Here is a 15,416-nt window from a genome sequence, read left to right on the forward strand (position 1 = left end):
AAAGCAGAAATGGAGGACGCTCCTTCTGCCACATCGCAGCAAAGACCTGGAACAGCCTTTCCACACAACTCTAGACCATCACCTCACTTCTGGAATTCCGAATGGCCCTTAAGACCTGCATATTCATTTAAGCTACCGGGACCTGCAAGCAACTGGTTACCCTATAGGGTGATTGGCCGTGTTTTATAAATCCCTGTGCTTTATAAATCCTAGTTGATTGATTGATTGAACAATGCTTATTCTGTTGGAAAGTGGTACGGGTGTAGTATGTAGCTGGTGTTGCATTTGGGAACACGCTATCACATATATATTACTAAAACATGATGTGCTAGCGCTTTGTCATTTATGGACAGCACGTTTTCTATTTGAATGACCACTAAATTTGTATATACCGTTTTATGATAACACTATAATGTAAAAACAATAATGTATGGAAATCGGGTTTCAGCGAATATTTATTATTTGAACATCAGAGAATTAAGTGTCTTGAATATGTTTTGCTACTATTAAAAGTGCTTCATTTGTGCTTTCCCAACTGCTTATTTATTTTGAAATATTTGTACAATTCATTTACATATATCTACATTTTCTACAGCCATTCCATTGAAACCAGGAAGATTGTCACATTGCTCGCTTTAAAAAAATCCTCTCACTTTGGAGTCAGAGAAAGAAAAGTAAACACCAAGGTACATGTTAAAAGAATATGGACCAATTATTCAGAACTCACAAGTCTGGCCTAACATTTGACCTGTCTTTGTATGCACAGCAAATGTGGCGAGATAAAAACAAAGGTGCCTTTAAGCATATTGTTCTTTTGAGAGCTAAGGCCTTTTTCCAAATTTCAAGAAAAGCTGTGCTTTAAAATATAATATTTGACCCCAAATTCAGGGCGCCTCAGAATTACCCAGGGATTACACCCCACTACTGCAAAAAGAATACACCAACTGCTCAGTCTACTAGACCAGAATATGTTTGCATCATCTTGGTCAATTTTTGTCATGTATGGAAGGGGTTACTACAAAAGGCAGACAGAAGGACAAAGTGAAAGACAGGAAAACAGGGACAAATGGAGATAGTAGGGGTGAAAAACAACCCACAGGCATGAGATAAAGAGGAGAGTGTGTCTGGTGGTGGATTAAACAGGCATTAGGTGGAATCAAAAGCCCACATACTTGGCATTAGGCACCCCAGTCTTTGATAGTGCCGGTTGCAGGCTTCTGAACAAAAACATTAGGCCCGGCACATATTCTTTTACAAATTAAGCACTGGTGGGAGCACCAATGGCTGTTGGTAGTGTCCATGCAAGCACAGGGTGGCACCAATGGTTGCGGAAATTAGAGGTGTTAGGCTGAAGTGGACAGCCACTGGCACCTCATGCAAAACCTAGGGACCTATCACTTATGTATTTTTTTATTGGTAAATTTAGCAGAATACAAATTTGCTAGAAATTGAGGTTTCTGGTTGGCATAGTGTATGCCCTGTTCAAGCAGGAGCCACAATCCTATTCTGGGTAAATCAGATACACACCCTAAATTAACCTGTGCTCATTCTATGGTATCTTGACATAGAACAGGCAGGCGTAACTTAAGAGGCAATGTGTATAGTATTTGTGCAACACTTTAATGACAGTAACACAGTGAAAACACCACAAAAAGAATCCACACCAGTTGAGAAAACAGAGAACATTTATTTGAGTAAAACAAGACCAAACCAACAGAAATCCAATGCGCAGAAGTCAAGATATGAATTTTTAAAGATTTAATGCCAAAACAGTGCTTAGAAGTCATTAGTGGTCAGGAGGTTACTTGAGATCCTGAGGGACCAGTGCAAATCCAAAGTTCAGATTGACTGCGATGGAGGGCACTGTGTCGGTTCCGATCAGCGCAAAAGAGCCACTGCGTCGATTTGTGGAAAAAACAGCAGCAGAACCCTTGTCTGAGGCCCAGGACATGTAGAACTTAACAGTACATGTTCTTCTTTTTAAATATACTGCACCTGCCATGGGGCTACCTACGGCCTACCTTACGGTTGACTTAAATGTAATACAAAGGAAGGTTTGGGCCTGTCAAACTACGTTAAGTTGCCGAGTCAAAATGGCACACACAGGCTCTGCAGTGGCAGGCCTGCACCAGGTTTAATGATGGGTGGCACAATCAGTTCTGCAGGCCCACTAGTAGCATTTCATCTACAGGCCCTGGGCACATATGGTGCACTTTACTAGAGACTTTACTTTACTAGAGCCTTATAAGTAAATTATATATACTATATAAAACTCGGGAGAAAAAAATACACACATTTTCATTGTTTTTTTGGGTCATATCAGCTCAGAGCCTCCACAAGCACGCTGCTGTTTTTGCAGCACAAGACTGAAAGCAACAGGTAGTCTTATTAGTACATTATGAAGAACACGGAAGCCATAACTTTTGTTTCACTTGAATTCCGCTAGCACAGAACTTGCACAAGATCAATGTGCACGCAGATTTTTATCGACCATGTGGCATATAATACTAAAATTGTTATCTGGCCTTCGCATCTTGAACAATAACAAAAATAAGTGATACAATTTGTACATATTAACTCTACTAGCCTCCAATAGATCAATCAATCAGTACATTTATAGAGCACACTACATACCCGCGAGGGTCTCAAGGCACGGGGGGAGGGTAGGAGCTAATAGACAGTAGCTAAAATTACATCAATGAAGATCCCATGAGGTAATGTTGGTACTGTATTTTAATAAAACAAGCATACAGATATGCCTTGTCAAGTGACAGCGCACGCCTTCCTTCCACTGACCTGTGAATGATGTGTCTGCTCTGCAGGTAATCCAGGGCCAGGGCCAGCTCACACACAAAGAGCTTCACAGATTCCTCACTGAAGCGGATGTTCTGTTGGAGGTGATAGCGCAGGTCCCCACCAAGCAGCAGGTCTACTACCATGAACATGTCTTCTTCGTCTTGAAACGAATACCTGTAAAGACATTCCCAAGGACCATGAATAATGAACTAAACATTTAATGACAAGAATTGAGACAATGTATTAAAAACTGGGTTTTTTTTGCGTATTTTTTGTGTACAAGTCTACCACTGACATTTCCTGATAACATTTCAATGCATGTATTTCCAGGATAAACCTTTCAATCAAATTTTTTACTTTACTTATTCCTCGTCATCAGGATTGGACTTTTTGTCTAGAAATTGGGCTGAGAATCAAAAACATGGTTGAGTCATCATATTGTGATTTAGAGGAATCCAGATGTAGATTTACAGTAATTTAGTTTTATTTCCACTAACCTATTGAATTAGAAAGGTGTTTACTTTTTATGAAGTATCGGTTCTGCTGCTTACATTTTTGTCAGTCGCGATTTGATTGGGTCAGAGTTTTCTAAAGCAGCACTTTCTATTTTTGCATTAATGTCCATTTTCTGTGGTTAAATCACATTTTTTGGGAAGCAAATGTTTCAATAATGCCACCCAATTCACTTCTTGGGAAACTAATCACATCCAGGTCTATTAATCAGCAATGGTGAGAGCATCTTCAAGTCTGCCTTCAAACACTAAAACAGAAAACGTGACATGACAACATGCCCCTTCACGTGACTTACCATCTCCTCTGACAAGACCAATTCTGGAATATACTCCATTAATGATCAAAGCTATGTGAGAATCATGCCCATTCTGGCACCCACACATTTCCTAGATTTTCCCTTAACTGAAGGCACAATATGTGGGGATTCCACAGCCAACCAGAAAGTACAACTTAGGTGGAGACTATTGTTTGTACTGAGTTCATGTCATGACAGCAAAAAGAAAAAACACCTATGCACAGATGGTTTTCAGAAAGCTGAGTGGATGGAATTAGAGGCCAATGTTTTAAAATTATTTTGATGATCAAATTCCCTTCTGTGCAAAATGTTGAAACACAAACTATCTGTTCAGTATGTATTTATTTCTTTGGGGACAAGTAAATATTATCTGGGCAAAACAAAACTCTTTTAAAGGCTGTTCTGATTTACATGAATAGCCTCGATCCTGCAGTTTTTACTCAAAACCTTCCCCTCGCAGAGGTAATCCTTCCTCTACTCGCCAGTTTCCTGGGCTTTTTTGAGCTGCCCCTGTTCTAGAAATATGCAAGGAAGGGACAGCAGGCAAGCCAGTGGGTGTAGTTCTTCAGTCAGTATGACTTTACTATAACAGATATATATGGTTCAAAGATGATGTGCTGTCTCTCACATATCCAGAATCACCACTTGTACATAATCAACACATTCTTCAACCTCCTAGAATCCTAGGAGCAGTCCAGTATGTCATAGAAAATATTTAAAGCAACTACCCTCGGAATCAGATAATTAGTGGAAGAAAATCAAAAAACACTTTAACGTGACATGATAACCTTTGTTTTAAAGATGATACACTGTTTACCCCCACACAAGAGCTAGGAAAACTCTCTGAATGTGCCATGAAGCTCCAACTGCCAGTCATAAGGGTGTTAAGGCTACTTTCGAAATTATACTGCAGTCTTTCTGGTTGCCATCAAAATGGAAGGATATGGAGCAATATGTAATTTAATGCTCTATATGTGCTCAAGGAAAGTCAACTCAGTTCAAGACCACCTGGCCAACTTCTTCCAGAAGTAAACGGAGCAATCAGGGTCCCCTTAACTCATTCTCCAATGCAGCACATTTCAATTCTTTAAAGAGTGTGCCTTCTGCCAAGTCTTTGGGTCAAATTTTCTTAAAAGAATTCTTTCAACTACATGGCCTACCTCACATCATAATTTCAGATCGTGATTCAAAGATCCTTTGAATTGAGAGTGCTATGACTTCACCCACAAATTAGTGGCCAGACAAAACAAATCAGATTCTGGAACAGTATTACCATTGTTAATGTACCTCCAGAGTGATTGGTCCTCATAATTAACCTTGTCAGAGTTTTCGTATAACAACACTATTCATAGTACCCCTAAGGTTTTTGTCAAACATGGTCTCATCATCGCAATTTTCCAACAAATATCTGCAATAACCAACTGGGACCAGCAGCAACATATTTAAGGATCTTTAATCTACTAGAAGTAGAATCTATGAATTCTATGAAACTCTGAGGATTCACTTAGACTGGCAAGGGCTGTGAAGCCGTTAGCAGTAGGAATTTTGAGTTGGGCGTGGCTAAAACCCTTACTATGGGGATTGTTTGAAGACATAATCTGGAGGTTGGGATAGCCTAAAGGGAATAGCTTTATTCCACACTCAAGCATGCTAATATGGTAAAGCTTTGAAACAACTTTTGCGCTAGACTACGATGCCTCAGGTTGATTATCACACAATCTCCCTCTAGGTTTTCTCTAATGGGCCAATAATGGGCCCACCTATCCCACTCTGTGGACCATGAAAATGTAATTAACTTTTGAGAAAGAGAAATCCAGTACAGAACCTTGTTCCTAAGCTGCAAAATGTATTCTACTACATGCTGGAGCAGAGGAGGAACATGGGTCATTACCACTGCATTTGGGCAAGTATGAATCAATGACATCGCTATTTGGAGACTGAAGGGTCGCAATTCGATTTCTTATACGGTTGACTGCCCACCCCCACCATTGGCCCATTGGGTGCATGGTATCAAGCCAGATTAACTGTGGAAGTAGCACTTTCAGATTCTTGAAATGTCCCGGAAGTAGAGGCCCCTTCACTATCATGATGTACGTGCTTAGAAGCAGGTGGGGGAGGAAGTTGGCCCTTTCTCCTTCATAGGGAGCTGACCGATGGCAGTGCCATTGTTGCAAAGTAATGCCCAACCATCCTGCTAGGTGCTAGGGTTTGATCGTATAATGAACCTTCAGGAGAAGTGTAGTTGTTGCCATATAAAATGGTAGCGTGCATCGTTTTTGTTCTATGGCCTCTAACCACTCCTCAATCGGTGAGAGGAGCTGTTTGAGAGATGCAGTAAATTTACCAAGCAGTCTTTCACAGAGCAAGTCCTGCTGGCTGGACAGCTGAGGTAAGTGGTTGATGGAGGCAGTTTGAGTGAACACCTAGGCTTGAGGTTTTGGTTTTTGAAGCAGGAAAACGCTTTTTGTGTTTAACTGGTGGGCTCATACCAGAAAGAACACTTATCTCCTGGCCCTGATTAAAATCAGTAATAGCCTCAAATGAATTTTCTGCTATTGTATTTGCCATTGGTGTTGGAAAGACCTGTTTGAGGGGAGTTTGGTTGCACCAATGGAGGTTGTGAGGGTTTTAAAAGGCGCTCATATGTAAGTGAGAGGTTACGTTCAATCAATTATATTTCTTTATAAATCCCTCCTACAGCCAATTAAATACATCAAGTAATACGTTCAGTGATGGCTTGGACATAGTTGATGGTGCCTTGTGCTGCCCCACAATGTACCAGTTAACATTTGGTTTAACGACAGATGGAAAAAATAAAATACTTAAACAAAGCAAGTTCATAAAATAACAAACATTGGCAAACCAACAGGTCTCGCCTATAAAAGAGCTAGTGGCTTTACCTATATGCTTTAGGAATCTTGTATACCATAGTGGCTGCTGTTCAGCATGGCTAAACGTTAGTGGGGTAAAGGAGAGTGGCATGGAGTGGAGTGTCGTAAAGTGGAGTAGAGTGGGTCTTATGCAGTAGCGGTCCGTGGAGGGAGTTCGGTGGGGCGGGGGAGGGGCAGGGTGGGGAAATGTAAACACCGGAATATGGATGAGCGGAGGTAAGTACACATTTAAATAAATAAAACGAATTCCTTTGCACGCGCTGCATCGCAAAATATTATTCAATATATTAAAAAAACTAGAAATCCACTGAAAAAACAAAGGTTAAGGTGACATTATAGTTAGGTATTGTAAGAATATCTTACTTTGTATTAACAAAAACCTTAAAAATCCATTGAAATAAACCAAAGGTTTAAAGGACGCTAAAGTTAAGTAATGGCAGTTAAAATATACCAATTTAAATTAACAAATCCATTGAAATTCCCCAGCAATACTTATCTCAAGTAACTATATCTCTTGTGTGAGAAGTTGGCCTGGTATATGCTGTCCACTACTTATAGTGGGCACCTTGTACCAGTCCAAACAACCCCTTTTTGATGATAGGTTAAAGACAACCTTTATTGATAGCTATCCTAGTGGTAGCTATGGAGAGCAGCCTTCAGGCTAAGTCTTGAAAGAATGTAAAGCAGCTTATTTTACCAGTCTATAATCTCCTAAATGGCCAAATGAAAGGCAACCACACCAGGTATATATGTAAAATATATGTATTTATTTCTAAACACACCCTACTAGACTCTTTATGAGGCTAGAGGTCTAAACACATAAGTTACACTTAAAAAATTACCGGAAAAATAGCACAAATACACGTCAGGCCCTAGGGGCGAGCCTAAACCATATACTAAAATAGTGGTATAGGAAACACGACTTAAATAGACACAAGGCCTAGAGCCTGATTAATCACTGGGACCCCAAGGATCCACCCAAGGTAGTGACACAGGGGACCCATGGGGGCCGTGTGCAGTGTGAGAACACAGTCGCAGTTCGATTTTTAAAGATTAGGGACACTTAGAAATGAGTCAGGACCAAACCCTTTGGGACTTAGGAAGTTCTAGGGTCAACACCCACGGGAGCACCGGAGTACTCGAGTTACCTCACCCAACGAAGCCGGGTGCATAGGTGTCAAATGGTGTCGGGCGTGTTGTCGTTTTCAATGGGAGCTGGCAAAGAAGTGCTGCTGCCGAGAAGATGCGAAGTGTCCGAAGAGACCCAAGCCTGGATCGAAGTCGAGAAGAACCTGAAAGCAGGGTGGACAGAGTCTGGGTCACTAGCCAGTGACCAGGAGCACGATAGGCGAATGCCCACCGATGTCGGGTAATATCAGGTGAAGGAGGAGAAGCTTGACTCTTCAGCCACGAGGACCAGGAGGTGTCGAGGACAACCAGGAGCTGGATTTGAGCTGTCCCACAAAGGATGTCGAGTGCTGCAGCGTCAGTGCCCGGATTGGACACAACAAGCCTTGGCAACAGCAACCCACGCAGAAAGGAGAAAGATGCTTCGGTGCAGACCAGCAAGGTCTGAGGTACTCACCACTTGGTAGGGAGTCAGGGCACATCTGGAGCAACAATGGGAAGCCCAAGGAAAATCAAAGTTGCCTTCACAGGGACCCACCAGTCAACGGACCAGGGATCGCGAAGGGACCTCGAGAGGAATCACAAAATGGCGGCCCGCGGATCACTCGGGGTGACTAGGCCAACAATCTTCCGTGGATTCTCTGCTCGAGGTAGGGGCTACAAGTTACCCCAAGCACGACTTAAAGAGACGTCGAGAAGTCAATGCACTTGCAGAAGTGCGCGGTGACCAGGAGTTCCAGTTCCACATTACTCACGAGGGCTGTGGGTCTCAGCTTTGCTGGGGCCTCGGGCTGGCCTCTGAGATGTCTTTAAATCCTCTTCTTCCTGGGCTGCAAATACTCCGGAGTCCGGCGGGAGCTTCGGAGATGCAGACCAGCAAAATGCTTCTTTGGTGCCTGCCAAGCAGGGGAGTCACTCCTTGACCCCAAGGGAGATTTCTTCAGTCCTCTAGTCTTGAGTAGAGCATCGAGGTTCCAGGATTCAGCTTCAGAGTTTCATCCAGGGATATCTAAAGTCCTGTTGCCAGGGGTTCCTTACTTATACCTAAGGAAGGGGTTGGACTAGCTCTGGGGACCCACCTATGGGAGGGTTTGGAAAGAGGGGTGGCTACACCCATTTCCTTTGTCCAGTTTCATGCCAGAGCAGGGGCTGGAAGCCCCTGAACTGGTTTGAGCTGGACTATGCACAGGGACACCAAATGTGCCCCCAGTGCAGGACTTCAAAGCACTTTGAGAGTGCTCCCACCCAGCCCCAATAGACACCAGCTTGTCTGGGAGGTGGTTACACCTCCCTGTGATAGGAAACCTATTGTCCAGGCCTCCCCTGCCGGAGTTTCAGTCAACAGCGGGAGGCCAGACCCATGTCTGTGGCTGCAGCATCCATTTTGTGATGTCAGGGCTCAGTTAAGTTGGTACCGGGTATACCGGTGCTGTCTTGACTCTCCCTCTAGAAGGATGGGATCATATTCTCACATCAGGAATTGATGTGGGGGTATGATTCCAAGGTGTTTGACACCAAACATGACATGTTTCCGTGCAGCCAGTTCAAAGTTAGCATTAACCGTTTTAGTTATAATGCACTTGAGTATATGGTCAGGCTGCACCACTAACAACCCCGGGGAAGAGATTACGAAGGCTGCAGAGGGGCTCAGCTCGTGCCTGGGCACCCTCTCACATATAACCAAGCACCCTGCCTTCAGGATTGATAAGGCCTGCCATAGGGGTGACTGATAGGTTACTATGTGAAGTGATAGGTGAGGTATAGTGAACCTATACCTCGGTAAGGGTGCATGCACCACCTTACCCAGGCTGCAGTAGCAGACCTGTGGTGTCATTTTGGAGGGCTTTCCAGGGGTGGCACAATACATGCTTCAGCCCCTGGTAGGCCTCTGGAGTACCTATGCCCTGGGTATATAGTATACCATATACTAGGAACTCACAAGGGTACCCCAGAATCCAATCTGGAGTGTACCTAAAGTACATGGAATCAATTTAGAGAGGAAGCAGCTAGGCTGGGGTCCTGAATAGCAGGATCCCAGCCAGACTAAAGTCGAAAAACAGTGAAACATCAGCAAAAAGTGGGGGTAACCATGTGAAGCAGATCCTACTCTACTACATCTTGCCCTAAAGCAATTATAATTTACATTCTTGCCATGCACTGCTAATTAGCCCAAATATCACATCAATCATGACATGCTCTATGACATTATTAATAACATCACAGCAACATCTAAAATGGCATCATAGATGATAAGACTGTGTGTGTCAGGGGCATGAGTTATTGTTACTTAGGGCTTGAAAACTTATACGCCATATATACTACCCTCCTCCTGGCACCACTCTACACTTGCTTCTGCATCTCAGAGGTCAGACGGCACTATATCCCCAAGGGTATTACTGGTTTGCCTATGCTCATCAACCCACATGCACTGCATGAATCGCCACCTGCAAGTGGCTTGTTTCTGGAGTTATGATTCCTATACTCAAGGACTTCAACATTGAGGTGGTTAAAGTGGTAAAGGATAACACGGAGGCCAGTTATATTTATATAGAGGGCCGACACTAGGGCAAACCGTGTAATATATTTTATGTTCTGCCCCAACCTGTAAGGATTATTACCTCATCCCCCTTATGCAACAGCCTAAACACTGAGCTCTGACAAGTTTGACATGGCCTGGAGATTTCAAAACAATACCGAACCCTCTCCTAGATAGTCACCCACACAATAGGCATCTCCAGATGCTATGTCAGTGGTTATATTGCAGAGAATGAGGAATTTTAGATTTGCAGACCAATGGAGAAGCAATCAACCAGTCATGCATGAATTCACCTTTATTTCACATGTCCATAAATCATACTCTCAGATCGATCTTATATGTGAGGGAAAACACAGACGCAATTACACACCATGAGACAACAGTCTTGGACAATGCAATGGTGATGTGTGAGGGAAAGTTACAGATGTGTGTAAGTAGGCATCATTATTGGAAATTTGATATATCATTACCAATCAGGCTTTGTCCCACAAAGACAGAGTACGGACAACATCTGGAGGGTGCTGCACCTCATAGAGAAGGCCAATTATAGGTCTAATCCCTGTCATTGGATGCCAAAAAGGCCTTAAACAGAGTCAGCTGGATTTTCTTCATCAAGGTCCTGGAGGCGATAGGTCTCAGCCAGTATGTAACCTGGATAGCAGCTAGTTATATCTTTCTATCTGCACAGGTTATTGTCAATGGAGATGGGTCAGGTGTGATACCCTTGTCAAGGGGACCGAGTCAAGGAGGCCTGCTGTACCTATGGCTATTTGAATTTGCTGAAGGCTGTTAGCTGCAACTATTTGACGATGCACTGGGATAATGAGCAGGACTTTTGTGGGGGAACAGCAGACTATCCACTTATTCACTGACAATATCCTTCTCACGCTGACTGATCCCTTGCACTCCATACCCAGTGTGATGGAAATCCTTGAGATTTATATCAAGGTGTCAGGTTTAAGATAAATTAGACAAATAAGAAATGCTTAGATTAGGTCTGTCGTCAGAGACTAGAATCAAGCTGGCAACTATGCTTCCACTCCGCTTGGTCATGAATAAAAAACTCAAATACTTAGGGGAGTATATCACTCTGCAGCACCATCTGCTTTACACAGCAAACTACCCATGCCTCCTTAATGCTATAAAAAATTACCTCCTGTGGTGGGAACTATTATAAATCACTTCCTTGGACGGGGTGGCAGTGGTAAAACAAAATATATTGCCAAGGTTACTTTATCTCTTCCATGCTCGTCAGCTTCATGAGGCTGACAAAGAACATTCAGCACTATAGAGACCATTTCATCATCATCATAGTCTTTATTCGATTTTAAAAGATCATAAAAGACACGAACAAAGAACAAAATATGGCATCTAGTGCCCATTAAAATGCTTGAAATCCATCAATAAATACTTTAAAAAGTTTTAAAAAGCATTAAACAAGTCAGAAGACTACAGGATTAAAGTTTAAGTATTTAAAAATCACCAAGATCTAAAAAACAAAAAGAAAAAGATATCAATTAAACAAGGTTCATATCATAATACAGGAGGAAGAACCCACGTCCCAGCGTTTATATAGTTTCATAGGAGTGCTTCAGGTATTTACTTAAAGGCTTTTTTCCTTAAAAACCATGCCCATCCCAAATATTTAGCTAGAGCTATAGAGATGATTGCTTGTGCGTAAGATTCTTAATGCAACAGCACTACTCCTGGTACCTAGAGTTTTACACATTGGAGACAATCAGAAGCGTCTTGGGGTAGCAAGTGCAGGGCACACAAACAGAAAGTGGGCGATTGATTCTGCTTGCAGTCCACAAGCAGGACATGTTTCCTCACATACACTAGACCATCTTCCTGTGAGAGACCTAAGTGGTAAAGAACCAGCTCTAAGCTGAAAATAAAGTTTCCTGTCTCCAGGTTTGGTGATCAAGTCCCAGTAAGGTTCTAGAGCGGTGTAATTTTTGCCTCCAGATACCATCCGGTCATCCCGGAGGAATTTGCTCTACTCCATACTTGACATTCAACACGTTCCCAATATGTCATTCTCAAAGATCTCTTTGAAGGGAACAGAGCAGCCGCAGGATCACTCCACAGCACCTCCAAACCCAATTCTATCAAGGTCTCACGGAGGTTCCTCAACCATCCAATCTTATGGAACACATCATATTTTATAACATCCATGAGACCTTTGGCGTAAAGGGAGAGCTCCGGAGTGGTCCAAAGCCTCCGCCAGTATAGAACCGGACGAAGTTTAGCTATGTCCATAATGGCCTTCCTGCCTAATTCGTATCTCAAAGGTACCATAGGTGTACTCTGTGGGAGACCAGTTATACTACAAAAAAATTAGTTTTCAGCTACCGTTAGAGAAGTTAGCTCGTCAAAACCCCATAGCTCAGCCACATACAACACAGAACTTAGGGCCTTGGCCTCAAACTTGGAGCACTGGTTTTATTGGTTTAGTGAAAGATTTTTTGTGCTCACTAGATAAGGCTCCCGATATTTGTCTAAATTTCAAGGCGGCCATCTCTATATGCTAACTCCATTTATTATCTTTTGTTACATGCATACCTAGGTAGACAAAGTTATTAACCATTTCTAGCGGTTGCCCGTTCATAAAAAACTTTTTCCCTCTATAGCTTAAATGTGGTTTAAAAACCATGAGTTTAGTTTTGGCCACGTTTACCTCCAAACCATGACCAAGACAAAAGTCTTCAAACACTAGCAAAGCTCTTTGCAGACCACTCGGTGTTTTTGATACGATAAGCGTATCATCCGCAAACATCCATATCGGAGTAGTAACTCCAGCCAGCTTTGGGGCATCTGTATTGACGCTAAGCATGCATTCTACTATCCCGTTAATGTATGATGAAAAGAGCGTGGGGGCCATGGTACAACCTTGACGCACACCACGCTCTACCGGGAACTCAGAAGTAACATCACCAGGGCCTCCCCACTGTATTTTGGCAAAATTAGACTCATGTAGCCTCATTACCAGGGTAAAGATTTCTACGGGGAGCCCTAGCTTTTCTAACACTGCCCACAGCAGCAGGCGGGGCACTAGGTCAAAGGCAGCTCTTAAGTCCACGAAAGCGACATAAAGACTGCCTTTTCCCAGGGTGACTACCTTCCAGTGGAGTTGGACAAAACGAAAAACCTGATCCACTGTACTAGTTAGTTTACGAAAACCAGCTTGAAAAGGGGACAGGATCTTGTTATCTTCAATCCACTCTAATATCAGGTTCAAAACCATCCTCCCGATAATCTTCTGGATTGTGTCTATCAGGCTGATTGGTCTGTAGTTTCCTGGTAGTGCCTTATCTCCCTTCTTGAACACTGGAATTATAACTGCACCCCCCCATGATTTAAGGACTGGGGCACCTTCGGCCACAGCATTGGCCACTAGTGTGATGTACTTGCTCCAACAAGTTTTGTTGTGGAGACAGACATCAGATGGAACCCCATCTGGTCCCGGAGCTCGCCCACTTGCTACGGATCCCAAAGCCGTTAAAGCATCATCGGTACTAAAAGGACCTTGGCAATAAAAAGCATAAGATGTCTCCCTAGTGGGATTAAGTATAAAGTTACATGCATATTGGGGCTTAAAATATTTTAACCATTCCTCTTGGGTGACGTGATTTGAAGGTCTATCAGGCAGACCACCTCTATTCCACTTAATGACATTCCAGAATAATCTTGAGTCCCTAGCATAGCTTGCTCCCTTCAAGTCTTGCCAATAAAGCTCATCCCATTTCTTTTTAGCCTGCCCAACACATTTTTTATATGTCTGTCTAGTCTTTCGGACATGATCATTATGACCACTAGAAAGGGCTGCAGCCAGATCAACTCTGGCTCTCCTGCAATCGCCATCATACCATCGTAACCGCTTAAGTGGAGCCTTTTTATCTTTTCTTGCTGGTTTCAGAAAGTGCCTACGTATTCCCTCAAAAAAGGTTTCATGTAGTCCAGTGGCTTGTGCACTACCTTCCTCGGTGGTCATAGCACCCTCAAGTTCCAATATAACTGTGGCTAACTCATTGTCAATATTAGCAATGACCTTTTCGTTAGTCTTAACCTCGCGCCACTTGAGTCTACGCATATCATTAGAGGGGACAACTTCAGGTGGCTCGAATTTCGTCGCCTCTTCTTTTATTTGGGCACTCTTCCACCACCAGTGCGTTACACAAATAGGATTATGGTCGCTCTCAACTCTTAATTCGACCACCATGTCTTTGACGAATTGCCATAGCTTCATGCTACAGAGGACATAATCGATCCTACTTTTAGAGCGGCCATTGTCGAATGTACTAACTCCTGTCTTGTCCCCCGGCGTCCTGCCATTCAATGCCCTCAGTCCTTTCTCGTAGCAGAGAGCATTTACCTGGACTACAGCCTCTGACCACCTTTTGATTGGTTCAAGATCAAGGCCGGGTATACCCCAAAGCCGATCTTCCTCAGGATCAAGACCCCATTCAGAGTCTGGATCCAGGAGGGGTTCGAAAGTTACATTCAAATCCCCCGCGACGAGCACTCCCCTCTCACTCGAGTGCTCGTCTATAAGGGAATCCAAATTGGCCAGGACCCGTGACCTTGTCCCCTTGGTCCCTCTAAGGTACAGATTATAGATATCCAAATCGCCCAAGGGGCCCAGGGATAACCTGACTAGTTGGATGTCAGGAGACCCTGTTGGTATCTCACTAACCATCTGAAATAAATCCTGGCGAGCCCAGGTTGTTAGGCCACCCATAGGGTGCCCTTTGGGACCCTTAATTGCTGGAACATGGAAATTCAAATATCCCAGCAAAAACTGTGGCTCGCAAGACCAAGTCTCCTGAAAAAGGCAGACATCGAAGTTACCGATGAATTCAACCCATTCAGGAGAATCCATTTTTACCTTCAGGCCAGCAACATTCCAAGAAATCATTGTACCCACCCCTGATCCGGACGTTATAACCTGATGGGTAGTATTGGAGCTTACTTCATGTTGCCACTGGTTCTCCCTGTTCAGATTTAAATTTGGGACCTTTTTCAGGTTAGGCGTCCTGGGTGAGGCCAGATGGACTACATCTGCTCCACCCATGGGCACATCTCCAGCTACAGTGTCATCCCTAGAGACTATTAAATTCGGCCCTTCCATCACCGGTCAGTCCAGGTCATCTAGATTACGCGAACCATTGTAGAGACCATTTCATCAGAGAAGGGATGCGAGCACAAGCTTCAAGAAAAGTACTGAGGGCATCTAAGCAGTCAGGAAGGCTGGCCA

General features: G+C 43.4%; 1 protein-coding gene across 1 annotated transcript in view; it reads right to left on the reverse strand.

The window, feature by feature from the left end:
• STK32A (serine/threonine kinase 32A) overlaps positions 1–15,416 on the reverse strand; it is a 636,628-nt gene that overhangs the window by 345,810 nt on the left and 275,402 nt on the right. The window contains exon 5 of the mRNA XM_085618100.1: positions 2,797–2,970. Coding sequence (XP_085474226.1) covers positions 2,797–2,970 — 174 coding nt within the window. The remainder of the gene's footprint in view (positions 1–2,796; positions 2,971–15,416) is intronic.

Source organism: Triturus cristatus, chromosome 7 (genome assembly GCF_964204655.1).
Source record: "Triturus cristatus chromosome 7, aTriCri1.1, whole genome shotgun sequence".
NCBI classification, from domain to species: Eukaryota; Metazoa; Chordata; class Amphibia; order Caudata; family Salamandridae; genus Triturus; species Triturus cristatus.